Below are 15,974 nucleotides of genomic sequence, written 5' to 3' on the forward strand. Positions count from 1 at the left end.
TTTACCATCGAAAGCAGCGCCAGAAGTTCTGGCTCTGCAAGTACTGCCACATACACAGAATACCTAGCGGCGAGTTCAACGTTGAGAAGGCTACTTTGTCAGCTATGGCTCACCTAGGGCGGCAACAGCGTGGCCACAGGGTTGATAAAGATGGCCAGATCAACTTCTCTACTCCAAACCAGACGTCAGTGTTGGCGACAATGCAGTTCCAGGGCATTAATGTTCCACAGGACGTGGCCAACAAGCTGGCGGACAGCTTCAATCGGGCGAAGTTTCTACGCGCTGTTTAACACTGGGTTGCTGATGATAATCAGGCTTTACGCGTTATTGAGAAGCCTGCCTTCCGCAGCATAATTGCTGCTGCTAGACCTATTGCTAAATTAAGCCTATAGAAGACCTATTATACACTCCGAGAATCTATTATAGCTAAGTATAATTCCTATATACCCGCTGTAATTAAACACCTCCAGCAGGCAACTAGCCTTATCTATATATTATTTAATAATTAGACTTTAGTTAGCAATAAGTATGCGCTTACTAGGATATATATATATTATCTAAATAAGAATAGCCGGCTAGAGGACTACTTATTAGGCCTGCCTGTTCTTCTAGGCCAGCACTTAGGCAAGAATATTGCGGAGATAGTTAGCTTAATATTATAATTATTTAAAATTAATACTAAGCGCCTTAGCTATTTTATACTTAATAATACTATAAATAATAATACTGCTTTAATAGTAATAGCTAATAAGTTTAAGTTTAGCATCTCCTAGTATTAGTTATATTATACCTGCTATATTTTTAACTTAGCTGCCTAAGCAATTATATAGGGTAAGAATAAAAAGGTATTTAAAAGTATAGATATAAATATATAGGTAAAATTACATCTCTAATTTTATTACTATTCTATATTACGCTAATAGTAATATAGGAAAAAGAACTGCTAATAGCAGAGTAGAGGAAAGCCGGGCCTATTAGGGTGCTATTTAATATTATATTATCTATTAGCGCCTCTTTATAAGCCCGAGAGCTGTTTATTAAGCTGCAGGCAGAAAACTTAAAGCACTGCAATAAATTTTATAAACTAAAGAAGCTTATTAAGCCTATTAGAACTTAGTAGAACTTTTACTATAATTGCTTTAAGTGCGCCTATAAGCTCTAAGGCCCTTTTAACGCGTATATATATATAAAGCTTAAGGAATATAATATTAAAGTAGTATTTTAGTATAAGAATATAAAAAAGAAGAAACTGCGGTGCTTTATTAAGAAGTAAGGGCTAAATACAGGTAATTAGGTAATAATTATAGAGTATAAGCAGCTGCTTAAGCTATTTAAAAATGCAATAATATAGCTATAGGGCAGAGGTTTAGCTAGTAGCTATAGAGCTATTTAGGAAGTTCTTATTATATTTAAATAGCTACTTTTAGCCTTTAAAAAGCAGAAGAAGAGGCTTAAGGCTATTAACTATAAGAATTTAGATGCACCTAAAGATTACTTAGTTATTAATATTAACGCCGCCTATAAAAAGCTTGCAGATTACTATAGGAAGATAGAAGATACCTTTATCTATTTTGCAGCTATAATACTTTATCTAGTATATAAACATGTGCTTAAGGGGCTATAGAAGGTGCTAAAGGATTATAATATAAAGCGCGATAGGCTATATCTATATAAGAACTGGCTTTTAAATAGCTATAGCTCCTTCCGGCTGCTGTGGCAGGCATATAAGGATAAGGTGGCTGCAAAGGCTGCTGGCGCAGTATCTCCTACCTTGTCTCCTAATATAAGGCCTGCAAAACGCCGTTGAACAAGCCCTATAAACGACCGAGCAGACTTCCTTAGGAACTCTATAGAGGAGGGCAAGCAGGAGATGGAGGAAACTGTTAACGACAAGTACAAGAGGTGGAAGCGCGAGCCAACTCTGAAACAGGACAACCCACTAGCGAAGGACCCTATTTAGTACTAGGTTATCACAAGAGATCGCTATTCTATTCTAGGCCAGCTAGCCCTTGATATCTACTCCATCCCAGCCTCCTCAGCTAATTGTGAGAGAATTTTCAGCGAACTTGGCGATCTCCTGGGCGTACGACGCCTTAATATAAAGCCTGAGTTACTTAGTGCTCTGCAATCTATACGCTCCTGGCGTCGAATTGGCATCAAACCTCCTAAGTAGTAATCAACTTATCAATCAATCTATCAATCAAACCAATCAATTCAACTTGGGGGTCAAAAAGTATCAATCTCATCAACTCAACTTGAGCATCTCAGAAATTAATCAAATCAAATCAAATCAATCACAGCCTGTTCAACGAAGCAATCAATCAACTTGGAGACGTCAAAGTTGATTGATTGATTGATCCCCACTCTGAGAGGAAGCCGAGAGAAGGCTGCGGAGAAGGGCGCCGTGGAGAAGGCTTTCCAGTGGCACGTCGATGAGAATGGGAAGCACAACCCTGCTGTAAAAAACGTGTAGATCCAGGGAGAGATGGCACGCTATGATGAGAATGATATGAATGCACCTCCCACGAAACGAAAATCCGGATTTACGCGTAATCACGTGTTTGCATTTCTGTTCCTGTTTTCTTCCACCCCACCATAGAGAGGTTCATCGGGAGGCTTTACGAAAGCCGATCAAGTGGAGTACTAGATGATAGGATAGTCAAAGGCCGCTTTTGGGTTACCAACACCCTCGGAGAGAAGTCCTATCCGGGCTTAAGACATCGAGGAACATCATTTAAGTGAGAATTGCGTATCAGATACGTGCATAATATGTGCCGAGCTCTGACCCACAGTTCCAAGGAACTAGGGGCCAGTCCCTGTGCACTAAAAGACCCCATCCTTACGCGACCAAGCCGGGGGGTATGGATGCAGGAGGAAGCCTTCTTCAACGGTGGGTTCCTAGGCTTTTATCACGCCATGCAGTATTGAGATCCACTCGCCATGCCATGACTGACTCCGATCGGACATCTCCTTCGCACTTAAGACTTTTAAACGCGTAAACAGGCTGCCCAGAGCTCCAGAACTCGGTCTTGTCTACTACGCAGTTTTCCGTCTGCAAAGTGATGCGCAAAAGAAATGGCAATACTAAACTACCCAAGCCCGCTAGAGGTATTAAAATGGATTGTCATCATCCTCGTACTGGGTCTCGCCATCTACATTGTCCAAAATGAAGTTGATCGCTATCGAAAGCGTATAAGAAATCTCCCCGGTCCCATTGGCTACCCTGTCGTAGGCAATCTGTTCCAGGTAATCCCATTGCTTCAACTCTTCTTGATGTTCATCAACTAAGTTCCCTTTCAGCTTCGCGACAAAGTCACTGCTCAGCATTATCAAACCTGGGCAAAGACATATGGCGACGTCTTCCAGGTGCAACTAGGCAATACCACTGCGGTGGTGATCAACAGCTCCAAAGCCGCAAAAGCTCTCTTTCTAGGCCAAAGCCACGCCCTAAACTCGCGGCCGACCTTCTACATCTTCCATGGAAAACTATCCAAGGCCGGAAAGTCGGTTACGAGTATTGGCACTAGCCCCTGGGATGACAGTTGCAAGCAGAGGAGAAAAGCTGCTGCGGGGGCTTTGATAAAGTCCAAGGTTGAGAGCTATGCTCAGATCCTGAACCTTGAGTCTCGCGAGTTTCTTAAAGATATTCTTGCGGAGTGTCAGAATGGCGAGGTCGATCTAGACTTCCGTCCCGCCGTGAGACGCTTCTCGCTGAATTTAAGTCTAACGCTAAATTATGGAACACGGTAAGCATTGCGTGCAATCTCTTCAGGGTTTCTGGCCGCCTTCGATATCTGACCATCAAAAGGGTCGCAAGCGTAAAGTCCCTTGACGACGACCCCCTACTTCGTGAGATTATCTACGTTGAGGCAAAGATCTCCGCTTTCCGCGACACGTCGAAGAACTACGCGAACTACATTCCTCTACTGCGCTATTGGGAGCCATTCGCATCATTGTTTGGACTAAACAAGAACCCAAATGAAGCAGCGGATATTGGACGTCGACGTCTTGCGTACAACAACGTTCTCCTAGAGAAACTAGGCCAACAAGTAAAAGAAGGACGCGATAAGCCATGCATCCAAGGTGCCGTTTTGCGAGACCCGGATGCCGCAAATTTGACGAGAGAAGAACTGATCAGTGTTAGCCTGAGCATGATGGCCGTAAGTCCTCTCCTCCGTGGCCTTAAGACATAAGTCAGCTCACCGTGATCAATACCTCAGGGCGCTGACTCCAACATACCCACCCTCGGCTGGGCAATCCTCTTCTTAGCTCACTCCCCGGATATCCAAGAAATTGCATACACAGCCATCCGGGACGCCGGCGTCCTCGAGCTCCCATCCACCTCCTACGCCTCTACTAAGGTTCCCTACATGGGCGCCTTCACCAAGGAGATATCCCGCTACTTCGTCGTCCTGAAACTCGGCATCCCGCGTGCAACCTACACAGACGCGACATGGGGCGCTGCCACCATCCCTGCCAACACGCTCGTGTTCTTGAACAGTTGGGCCTGCAACAGAGACCCCGAACACTTCCCAGACCCTCACACGTTCAATCCCTTGCGCTGGATTCCAAGCGAAGATGGCTCCACGCCGCATGCGCACCAATTTGCTTTCGGGATTGGGGGAAGGATGTGTGTAGCGCAGCATCTGGCGCATAATGCGCTCTATACTGTTTTCTTGCACTTGATTGCGCATTTCAGGATTTTGCCGGCTGCTGGAGAGAGCAGGGATGAGATACATCCCCTTGAAGGGTTGAAGGGGAAGGCGACGTTTGTTGGGACGCCTAGGGGGTCGAGAGTGAAATTTATACCAAGACAACCCGAGGAGCTGGTCGAATGGCTGGGATGAAGTCAACGGAATACCTGGAATGAGAATGATTAGGTAGAATAGGTGAAGGAATGATTACCATGGGCTGAGGTTTGGTGAGCAGGACGTGAGAGAACTAAGTCAAGGAAGTATAAAGAATGAGTTAACGACGCTTCGTTCGGGATTCCCTTTCAAACCACCATTCAGGACCAAAATCCTAGCCATTCGTATTCGAGTTTTACCTCTTATTATGTCTTCTCCTAGAAATCATGTCGTGATCGATGAGAGGGCTGTCCGCGGCACCGTTAAATTTGTCATTGCAGGCCACAAGCGCAGTTTCATGGAGACAACTCGGAAGTTATCCTTATCCTTTAGCCAATTCTAAATCCCGGGAATTCTCAGTTTTAGGGATATTAGAGGGAGACGCCAGCCATCTAGTCTTGTCTACAAGTGTCCTTCCTTAGCTTCACTTACTTTCAGCTTACCGTGAAAACAGCAATCTTAAAAACTACTGCAAAAATCTATCTCCACGCGGGAAGTTAATAAAAAGGCCGGCTTGAATCTAGCTGCCTACCACACTTTCTGAGTGGCTAGAATAGAAGGCGGCTGCAATAACTTTTGGTTCCGAGATTAGACTTATTTTATCATGTATTAAATATAAAGGTGAGCTCTAACGCAGAGCCCCGTTAGAATATCAAATTTTATGATTACTATTCGTTACGTCTACTTAATTACGCGGGGTTGCTGCACCATCCATTTTAGCTCCACCATGGACTACTTTACTTTTGCTCTATATCAAGCATCAGTCTCAAGGCCAAACCGATTTTCGTCTTCAAAGTCAAGTCGGTATGTATTAACAACGCTGATAACCGCAGGTAAGATGCTGAGTCATTCGTTTCCTAATGACTCACGGTAATCCCCCGCTCGAGTTGACGAAAAGCTTCATACTACCCACCAGAACTCGCACGCATATCCGTCCTACCATGTCTTCCCCGTTCATGTCGCTGCCGCGGGAGCTGCGGCAGCGCATCCTGCTTTTAGCTCTACCGCAAGATGTCCAGCCGGCCGTCGTCCCATACTTTTCCCTCCCTGTTCAGAATCTTCTCCACATAAGCCGCACTGTTCGCCAAGAAATGCCCTGGGTCCTAAACAATTACTCTCCACGCTTCTATCTCCGCAGTCCTTCACATCTCGCCGACTTTCTCTCCTTCCTCAGCAAATACCGTGGGGTTCTCTCGTTCGAATACAAGCCCAAGTTTGAGCACGTCAGTCTCAACATCTTCCATGATGCAGAAGTCGACACAATGCAGTGGACCTGCTACTGCCGTGGCCGCGACATGCATACCCACGACGAGCTCGTTAACGCGTGGGTAGTCGCCGTCCCCACGATACCCGAGCAGGTGAAGACGATCCTTCTGGACATCACCCCCGCACCGGGGCCGATGCGAGAGGACAGGCCCGAATGGGTGCCCGGCTTCATTCAAGACAACCGCATCTCCAAGCGATTTGTCACCGAGCATGAGGCCGTTCTTATGCACCTCGTCCAGTGCACCCAACAGCAATTCGGTAACGGTGTCAGTATACAGCTCAGCGGTCAACTGAGCGAGAAGAGTCGCTCGAGTCTCGATAACGTCGTAGCTCGTAGCGCCGTGGCCGGCATAGATATCAGGTTCGTGGGTGATATGCTTGCAGTGCAACCTCGAATCCCTAGGCCACAGATCTGGAAGGCTGTGCAGAAGTTAGCTCCCGTTCGGTATAGATGGATCGAAGAAGAAAACCGCTCCGTGTATGTGCCTCCGAGGAATGAGCAAGAGCGGCAGTTGGCAGGAATGCACAGTATCCACTGGTCGGTAGATACGCAGAAGCTGTGGACGAGGATCGCGAATCAGGACGAGGCGTGGGCAATTGCGCTGCTCCTGAAATTTGGCCAGTTTATGACGAGTGGCGATCTCGACCGGGTCGATTTCTCGCCCATGGATAGTAGACAGCGCGCTTTAGTACATAATATGGCAAAGGACTTGAATTTTAACTCTCAGGCTGTTGGGGAGGAGCCGGAAAGATTTGTAAGGATTGAGAAATACACTCGAAACGAATGAGGCCAGCCCGAATCTGGGACATCTGAGGCGAAGGTTAGTACGCATGATGTTAATGGGTTGACCTGGATTCTTGTGGGTTCTTGGAGGTTGCGGGTTGAGGTATGCGCTGGTAACGTGCGGCTGCAGTCAGAACTATAGGACCAAGCTCCCGCTAAATTCACCCCGACTCGGACAATCAATCCCAAATGTATTATTTCGAAACCTATCCAGTGTCCGCCTTGTAGGGGCTACTTGTTCAACAGCCTGACTATCTCACGTGCTCAATCATTTCCATCATATTCAAATTTGAAAGTTGAGTTCTCTCTATAGATCAGTGACAAGAGTGGTGCTCAAGATATACATGTGAATTGAAGAGGCATGCCCCAGATGGCCGCGAAATGCTTCAAAAGAGAGCATAGACCCAAAAGGACTATCAGCGGATCCGTTCAAATATAAACAACGTTGTAGTCTCCCAACAGCGTAGATCCATCCTCTGAGAGGGCTGGGTTGCAGAACTCCAATGGATCCGATACTCCGTGTCCACAGTCTACCGTTGCCATATAGCAGTTATACGTTGGCGTGAAGGTTGCAAACGCAGTCGTTCCTAGCGCCTGGCCAAGGTTGTTCGTCACCGTTACTGTGGTTCCGTTTTGGACCGCCTCGCTCGTTGATTTGCCGATCGCAATGGCGAAGTCGTAGGACACACCGACCGCGACCTGGAAGCCGAGCAGATCAGAACCAGCGGTGGTTGTGACGGAAGCGCCGACTGTATTGGTGATGGTTTGGTCGGAGGTTGATGTCATGGTAGTTGAGAGCGAGATGCCCTTGTTGATGAGAAAGCTGCAGGAGCCAGTGGTACACGTCTGCGTGTTCGCGACGAGGGTTTGGTAGCCAGCGGCCGGGAAGGCATCGCCCTGGGGGGTGGCAACGCAGTCGTCACGTGCAACGAGGGCGCGGGCGCGGGCGGCAGGGGAGAAAGAGTGCGAGCTTTTGGACCTCAGCTCTGGGCTTCTTTCTTCGTGCTTTTTTGCAAGGGACTGAGCTTCTTCCTTCTTCGAGTCGACCTCTGCGTCACGCTTCTTGAGCGTAAGGGCATCGTTGCCGGCTGAGATGAGAGCGCAGTCATCGACACCGCAGCAAAAGGTTCCTGATAAGTTCGAGCCCTCCTAGACACATCGTCAGCTCTGAGCTTCGGATAAATGTTCCGCGCATGAAGCCTGACTTACAGGTACAGCAGAATAATAGCAGCCGCCGTCTCTGCCCGCATTGATGATCACGTTTCCATACGGCTGTATGGGACCACCAAGCTGGTCGTAGTGCCATTGGGAGTAGTCCGTCATTAATGCGATGCGACAGTGGTCTTCATCCTTGTACGCCTTCCACCAAACATTGTAGGCACTACTCCCCGGAGCGAAGGCCGCGCCCGGAAACTGGAGGTTGTCGAAGTATCTAGTGGAGTCCAGCTCTTCGCTAACGCCGTGGTTAATGTTGAACCAGTCCCATTCGCTGGGATCGGGGCTGTCGGTGTAGGTAGCATTGATGGGATTCTGGCAGCCTGCGTCCGAGAAAGGCTTCATGTGGAAAGTACCGGCCAGGGCAGTGGACATGAGAGACGAGATGACTGCTACGGCAGCGGGAGAGAGTTGGAAAGGCATGATAAAAACAACTGTCTAGTTCAACGAGACTGGAAACGATGGAAACCGAAGAGGCTAAAGAAAGAATATGGTCGGATGAGCGATGTTGTATGATGAAATATAGGAATGGCTATATACTTTTCGCGGCCTCGAGAACGAGCCGATCTACCCACATGAATTCCTAGCGTCCAATGCATGATGGTCTACACTGCCTAGGAAAGTCGAAACACTCCCCGGCGACCATGATCGCACGACGTATGTTCGCATCCTTCCAGCTGTAACCTCATCCTTCGAGATACCAAACCTCCATCCTTCGGGATGGCATCTACTCAAAGGGTATCCTTTGGTGGGGACGTTCAGGGCTGGAGTGAGGCACTGCTGACTTGCTCATGGTCTCCGCCCCACGGACGCGGGCTGTGCTGCTGACCGTAAGCTTGGGGGTAATTTAGGTGGACGGGATGGAGCGTTCGACTGCCTATCTCGGCAGCGACCTGCAGCAGACAGATTGATGTAGGCCAGGGGACTCCAAGGAAAAGGCATGAGTGAGGTTACCTGGCTACGTCACGCTAGACGCTTGGATAGGGTGCAGGAGTCAAAGCGGTATAGGAGTAGTAGAGGTCGAGCTTGGCGTTCTGCCAATCGCCAGGAGGACTGCGAGTGGTGTAATGAATACTCCACAGTTTGCGGCGATGAGCACGCGTCCATGCAGCGAGACCCTTGCGGCGCGGGGGCTAGGGTGTTTTAAGTCTAAATATGAGCCGCCTCTCCCCTGTCTAGCAGACGTTTCGAATCCCCATTTCGAATCCTTCTCGGCTCTACTTTGTCTACAAAGTATAGAAGTTAGCGTATCGACTCGAATCGGTCCAGCCTTGCGGAGCCGAGCCTAGCTCCAGAGCTTAGATGCCCGCGCTGCGTGTCTGAATCCTTTCCCCATAGAATATCGACGCCTGAATTGACTGGCCATCTGCCGAAGCCGAATCCAATGTTGGAAAGAGTCCAAGACCTCCGCAACTCGCACCCAAGCGCTGTTGCTATCTGTTGCTATCACCCGATATCGCATCCTTCTCTTTAGACCCAACACACCGTAGCTTGTTCGCAAACATGCACTCCTACAGTAATATCAGTTCTGCTCTATTATGCTTATTTCAACCTGCACGCCGTGACACCTCTGCAATCCTTAAAGAAATATTTACCGGGGTCGAAGCTTCGACCAGACATGTCGGCAAAGCCGTGCGGCGAGGCGGTAGCGCGTCACATGACGTCCGCTGCCCTTCCGCCAGTGCAGTGTGAATTCAATATCAACACCAACTCTCACCCCAGATGGCTTGTTTCGAACCCCTAATTAGCATTTCGTCTTGTTGCGCCAATCCAATCCCCTCCAGTCTAGTCTCTTCCCTATACAGTCTGTTACATAAGCTTAGACTAAAGTGGAGTTCAGGCTACCTTCTAGCTTTCACCCACTGCTACCGCCGCAAGAGGCGTCACCTTACCGCGTGTCTACGACCGGCGATTCTGCCATCCAACACGATGCCTAGGCCGTCAAGGCGGATTGCAACGTATTGGCCTATCCCGTGCTGTAGGCCCACAAGTGGCTCAAGCACTTTGTGGCGGACATTTTGGCGGTGAAGTATAGCACCCAAGCGCTGTTATTATCGGATCCTTCTCTTCTGACGACACACCATAGCTTGTTCACGAATTGCGCTCCTACAGTGTTCCCCTCCTAATAACTACCAGTTCTGCTCTATTATGCTCACCTCAACCTCCACCCCGCGACAGCTCTGCAGTCTTTGCAGAAATGGTTCGTACATCTCTAGGGGACGGCAGGACTGGCGGCCTCATGTTCGCGGCATTTCTGTCAGGTGATCCGTTCATCCCGGCTGGTGATCTAGAAGCTAGTCCAGCCGCCCCTTGCATATGCGATCCTGCGTAAATAGGCTTTCCTTTGAGCAGCAACATTAACCGATCCTTTAACAGATACGGCAACCCGATTCCAAATATCTTGTTCCTTCGCCTGATGGAATTTGGCAGTTGGTCTCTGTTAAGTATGCCAGCTCTCCAACTCAAGACATGTCGATAGCCCATTATCGACAGAACTTTGTGAGTTCCAGCGAATTCGATCTTTCTCCAGTTTTGCTCTTGTGTGAGCGTCTGTTTCTTTGAAATACTCATTGTACAACACAACCAGGACGAGTGCTCCTCTGGGCCAGGATCACGCCGATCTGGTGCCGTATACCCAAGTCGGCACGCTAAAAGTGCTGGAGCCATCTGGCGTTCGTTGTCAAAGAACGAGCAGACAGGTCGTCGGGAGCCAAGTTCTCTTATGTATATGCCCTCGACGAGTTCATCTTCCACGTAGTTGAAGACGTAGCGGGCATGTAATGGCTGGTATAGTTACCTAAAAGTACTGCTGCCGGCGCTGCGAGAAATAACTGGACCGGTGATGGAGGCTGGCTGACTTTGAGTTCTGACTGTAGCCACACCACCAACACACACTCCCTTTACCTCCATCCTGCACACACACCCCATATCTTCGCTTTGGAGACTACTTCCATCGTCCATACCCTTAATATGCGCCCTCCTCTCCCGCCTCAAGTTGCTTCCAATGCCTGGCCTCACTCCTCGCCCCAAGTTGCTTCCAATGCCTGGCCTCACTCCTCGCCCAAGATCTCCGTCGTGAAGCGAACAGAGAACATCGTTTGACCTTTCAGTAATATCTCTCCAACCACTAGCTTAAGAGGCACGTTAACAGGTCTCCGGAACCAGCTCCCCAAACTAAGGGCTATCGATTGCCCGTTACCGCGATACTCCAAGGCGTCCCATCGAACTCTCTGTTCTCCTCCAGATGTGCTCTTGTGAGATCATCTATATTTTTGAAATAGAAACTGTACATCCATAACGGGTGATCCATTGGGCCTTGGTTTTCACTATTCGGTCCAGTATTTCCGAGCCTGTAGGCCAAAAGTACTGGAGCTATACTGGAGCTAGGTCCAGGTCGTTATCGAAGAACGAGCTCACAGGTGCTAAACTGCCATTAGTCCTGATAGTGCTCAGGCCCTGACGAAATACATCGTTCGCGTGGTCAAAGACGCACTGAACATGTCATGTCGGGTCAATTTCAATAAGCAAGACTCGGCTGTGTCCATCAGCATGCCCAACGAAGATTGCACAGCCTAAGCCCCTTGAGCAACGCAACACGCTGCTTTCGGAATCCCAGAAAGCAATTTAATCATTCAAAAACATCTTCACGATGGCACCGCATTGTCGAAGGCTCTGGGGCAATGAATAATAGTCCGGTAGGTAAAAATGATACAATTCGCTGCTCTTGGTGCTGAAAGCAGTGCGACGTTGCTCGACGTAGATGTTCCTAGTCTGCACCCCGCTTGCGGCTTTCGGGTTGAGTGTGCCGGCGGGAATGAGCTTGTGAGTATTAACACAAGTTCAAAACTTTTCTCTCGGCATTTTCAAACCAGTCACTTTCCCTATAGCCCCATATGTACGCAACACCCCGCCGCGCAAATGTACCCCGCTTAAAGGGTATCTCAAGCAGGATCATACAGTTAGCAAAGACCTTGATTCCTCGCCGTGTGATATCGACGTCGACTGTTTTCAGGGCGGTAGCAACAGCCCACGTTTCCTCATCTTCTCGGGCTTCACTCCATTCAATATCGTCGGGTATATCATAGAACATGACTCCAATAGGGTCTCGAGAGCGAGACAAGAAGGGTTTGTCATCAACCACTTTGGTATCGAATACAGCGTATATGTCGGCGCTGCCTTCACGGGTACGTGAGTCGTGGTAAGCAGCGTTTGATCCTGCATTGCTCATACTCAGGCGGAGCTGATTGAACCACCGTTGAAACACTGCATCGTCGACAGGCCCATCCTGACTAATCTCTCGGGCTTCATGCAACGCTTTAGATGCCCGCAAAACTTCGGTTCCTTTCCTGAAAAGCGGGCTCTTGTATACTACTTGGACAACCGGTCCTCGAATTGTGAGAATCCTTTTTTCGATTCTGCCGAATAGGTTCTGATCCGAGGACAGATCTAACTTGGCCTCTAAACTTCAATAGCTGATCGGAAGTCTTCCTGGCGCTCTCCATGCTTTTGAGTTAGATTCGTTTGCTCAATAACTTCAAAGCGCGCTACTCCCTGAACGCCAATCCAAGACCAAGAAGGACCGCGCCACGAGTTTGGTCTGTCTCCGTGTTGATGAATGGGATCTTCGGGATCAGAGATCCACCACAAAAGATCCAAGTGGAGGGTTTCCTTCCAGAGGCCGGCGAGATATGTACCTCCAGTTCGCGTAGCGATGCACTTTGCTATGGCGCTGATGACAGGAAGTATATCGTGCGGAACTGTTAGTTGCCTCTTGGTGTACTCTGTGACGATGTGGGTTCACGATTCGAAGATCTGGAAGTTGCTAATGTTGGCTCCGAACAGAGCGTTTTCAATACTCGACATTCACTCCTCGAGCGGAGGAACACCGTGGCCGTCCTCCGCTTCTGTGCAGCACCTGCATTCCCAAATCATCTGATTGACCCCAAAATGTAAGATCCTTGGGGACAAAACCCTCTCTCGAAGGGTCCATCCTCTCCAATTCAAGTCCGAGTAGATGACATTGTGATAGAAGGCTGATCCACTCTCTGGGTGACTTAGCAGATCCTTGCCGTTATTATAATTATAGTATCGGGCATGAATGGTTAGCCTTTCTTCGTTTCCCATCTGTACGTAGAAAGGTAGGTATGGCTCGCCCATCGGCTCGCGCTGATGGAGGAACCCCGAATCATCATTGGCTGCGATATCGGCGCAGATTGTGAGTGTGGCATGGAGATAGACGTCCGCCATCTGAGCTGCTTGGGTTTCCCAATCTTTGGCATCATCTTGAAGGATGCAGAAACAGTCTATCTAAACATACTCGAACCCTAGCCGCTTTGATATGATAGCTGCATCGAGGGTTGTTTTTGAAAAGTTGGTCAATTCAAATGATTGGAAGCGTTTTTGGAGGTTTTCTTTCTTAGTGACCCAATCAGGCATTGGGCCGCTGTTCCAGCGGTGACTCAACGCAACATAATCGACTGTTTTGTCCTCTAATATTGTCAACCTTGCGGTTGTCACGTTCCCGAATTCTTCAATTTGGAGCAAACGTATCGGTGACGTAAATCGAAACCTGGGCAGACTTGTGGAGCTTGCCAGAACTAAATTCATTTGGTCTTCTCCAATCGTTGGCTCCTGCCTCTCGGTCGGATTCTGTCGGCACTCATTATGGTGTTCCAGGCACGTTTGAAGCCATGACATCGCCCGATCAATACTGGACGCTGAAAGCGGATCTGGATCTATAGCATATGCTCTCGGGACTGGCAATCGTACATGAGGAGACTCTGTCGTTGACATTAGCTGCTGCCGTATGTACATTTCTCCTAATCTCTCACCTAACGAGCATATTGATATCTCGTTTTTCGCCTTGTACGTAGCAACCAGATAGCGGCATGAACCACTGCACGAGGAAACGCCGTCTTCGCTATTGGAGCATTGACACTTTTCTTGGCAGATTACTGTTAATCCCGCGTTGTGTGTTTTTGGCCTCGTAGCATCAATCCCAACGAACAATAGTATGATTTGCGACGGGCCCTCGCTCATTTTAGACACGTCTCGAGATGGGGTGCTCTCTTCTATGGAAGCAAGAATAAGATCACACAATCGACAAAATGATGCGTTCTTCGAAAGCGTTGAAAAGTCGGGGGCATGAAAGTAGCCTCGTTGGGAAAGTAGATCCTTGAGATTGAGCCCTTGGCAATGGATACAAGGCTGGTCATCCTGTATTTTATGTAGCAGTCGACCGATGGTTGGCAGCTGGTGAAAAGTGATAAGAACTCTGGTGTATTGCTATGTAGGCGTAGTGGAGCCGAGCCAGCTAAGAGAAGGAACCCTGTTGAGCTGAAAGGTGACGTATGCAAGCTAAGGAATGGCGCTAAGGATGCGCTAGTATAGTAGCGTGTGGACGGCTGCCAATGGTACGAAGGAATTGCTTAGATGGCGTCGAAGAATATGCCCGCCAAGTCCAGCTCTGCATTCTCTCCCTCTCATACCACGACCATCCTTCCTCTTCTTTAGATGACATGCTGGAAATCAACCTTTAGTAGGCTTGATATCTTTTTCGATCTCCAGAGTATGATTGTCTTTACTGTTGAAGAAGATTGCTAGACTATAATCTTGGTGGAAAGTAGACTTAAAACGCCTACTCGAGAGGACTTTCAAAGAGTAAAGGAAAGGAGAGTCGAGACTGGTGCGCCTCTCCATACTTATATTCTAATGCTTATCTGTCTTCCAGGCAAAGCGGGGTTCAGCCTTCCTGCAAGGCTGAAGCGGCGCAGCTTTTCGATGACCTCCCTGTGCGGGGTTTACCACAACATCCCAGCCTGCACCAGCACAGCTTGCTTATCGGCGTGGTCCCTCTTCCACTCCTAGGTTCCCTTCAAGTTCATTCCAATGTTCAAGAGCCACAGGTGCTTTGCCAGCTGTCTTTTTTCATCGCCGAAAATGGCGAGCCATGAGCTTTCGTCGACTCCCGAGGTGTCGCGGAACGCCACGAATCTCAATCGCCACCAACCCACTCATTGAAACTGAATAGTCTTCGAATATAATGTGTTGCCCGAAGTAAGGCACATCGAGCTTCTCGAGACGGTACGCGGTTCTTTCGGAGACGAACTCTACTGCAACCCTTCCTAACGTCGAGCCATCCCAATCCCCTCTATTCGAAGTCATCGCTCACACGTGAGACGACCCAACTTAGCTGGTCCAAAACTGACCCCAAGGTATAGCTTTGCTCGTGTGGTGTAGTGAGAGGACACGTCAAGGAGGTTTTTTAGCCCGATGCTAATCACGTGATTATCACGTGCCCTTGTCCGTCAACCTCGAGACCCGAGGTCTTGGTACCACTCTGAGAGCTGAGAAACTCAATTTCAGTGGCTATCAAACTTCTTCTGTGAGCCCGTGGGAGCCAATGCACTCAACGCGGGGTAAGACAAGGATCCAGCCTTGGTCAGCAGCGGCCGATACCCACGGTATCCTCGAAATTCCATCAACCACAATATCGATCTAGCAAATAGAGCTAGAGAGGCGTTCTAGCGGATGACCAAGCACTGACTAGGGCTTCACAGTGCATGCAATAGTCCCCTGCAGTGCTTGATTATCGTGCTGCAGCTCGGGTCGGCCGAGTACATCCCAATTAGGCAATGCTAGAGCTGGCTGGTATATATGGTTTCGAAGCTTCCAACAAACGCCTTCAGACTCCTCACTCACTCGTGCTCCTCGAACAGACCTTCCCGCCGTCCTCAAAAGATTGCAACATGGCCCAGATCAAGGTCGGAGACTACCTCTTCAGGCGACTGCGTGAGCTAGGCATAGGCTCTGTCTTCGGAGTCCCTGGCGGTACCTACCCCTCTTCCATCCGCCTCCGTCAC

At 48.8% G+C, this 15,974-nt stretch overlaps 5 protein-coding genes across 5 annotated transcripts; 2 read left to right on the plus strand and 3 right to left on the minus strand.

The window, feature by feature from the left end:
* Positions 1-3,075: 3,075 nt before the first annotated feature.
* On the plus strand, positions 3,076-5,039 carry BDZ99DRAFT_440130 (putative daf-9; the record flags this gene model as incomplete). The annotated part of the gene is made up of 4 exons (XM_033717692.1): positions 3,076-3,246; positions 3,301-3,746; positions 3,809-4,160; positions 4,221-5,039. 4 exons carry the CDS (start codon positions 3,076-3,078, stop codon positions 4,845-4,847), a joined length of 1,596 nt encoding a protein of 531 aa, XP_033578295.1. The 3' UTR covers positions 4,848-5,039.
* Positions 5,040-5,788: 749 nt separating this feature from the next.
* On the plus strand, positions 5,789-7,084 carry BDZ99DRAFT_569407 (uncharacterized protein; the record flags this gene model as incomplete). The annotated part of the gene is made up of 1 exon (XM_033727875.1): positions 5,789-7,084. One exon carries the CDS (start codon positions 5,789-5,791, stop codon positions 6,899-6,901), a length of 1,113 nt encoding a protein of 370 aa, XP_033578296.1. The 3' UTR covers positions 6,902-7,084.
* Positions 7,085-7,192: 108 nt separating this feature from the next.
* On the minus strand, positions 7,193-8,535 carry BDZ99DRAFT_497124 (uncharacterized protein; the record flags this gene model as incomplete). The annotated part of the gene is made up of 2 exons (XM_033723490.1): positions 7,193-8,046; positions 8,107-8,535. 2 exons carry the CDS (start codon positions 8,533-8,535, stop codon positions 7,327-7,329), a joined length of 1,149 nt encoding a protein of 382 aa, XP_033578297.1. The 3' UTR covers positions 7,193-7,326.
* Positions 8,536-12,660: 4,125 nt separating this feature from the next.
* BDZ99DRAFT_350846 (uncharacterized protein) lies at positions 12,661-12,900 on the minus strand (the record flags this gene model as incomplete). The annotated part of the gene is made up of 1 exon (XM_033714512.1): positions 12,661-12,900. A coding segment is annotated over one exon (240 nt), but the record flags the coding sequence as incomplete, so codon positions are not given.
* A 333-nt stretch (positions 12,901-13,233) lies between these two features.
* Positions 13,234-14,395, minus strand: BDZ99DRAFT_273863 (uncharacterized protein). The gene is made up of 2 exons (XM_033713922.1): positions 13,944-14,395; positions 13,234-13,892 (listed from the first exon to the last, which is right to left on the minus strand). The coding sequence occupies exons 1-2, from the start codon at positions 14,149-14,151 to the stop codon at positions 13,420-13,422; spliced, it is 681 nt and encodes a 226-aa protein (XP_033578299.1). The 5' UTR covers positions 14,152-14,395; the 3' UTR covers positions 13,234-13,419.
* Positions 14,396-15,974: the final 1,579 nt, after the last annotated feature.

This window comes from Mytilinidion resinicola (assembly GCF_010093595.1).
Source record: "Mytilinidion resinicola strain CBS 304.34 unplaced genomic scaffold BDZ99scaffold_7, whole genome shotgun sequence".
NCBI classification, from domain to species: domain Eukaryota; kingdom Fungi; phylum Ascomycota; class Dothideomycetes; order Mytilinidiales; family Mytilinidiaceae; genus Mytilinidion; species Mytilinidion resinicola.

Excerpts from the sequence above, each read along its gene's own strand:
- BDZ99DRAFT_273863 (XM_033713922.1), bottom strand. The coding sequence starts at position 14,151 with ATGAGCGAGGGCCCGTCGCAAATCATACTATTGTTCGTTGGGATTGAT. Across the intron at positions 13,893-13,943 it reads GATATCAATATGCTCGTTAG|AGTCTCCTCATGTACGATTG; the intron begins GTGAGAGATTAG and ends TGTCAACGACAG.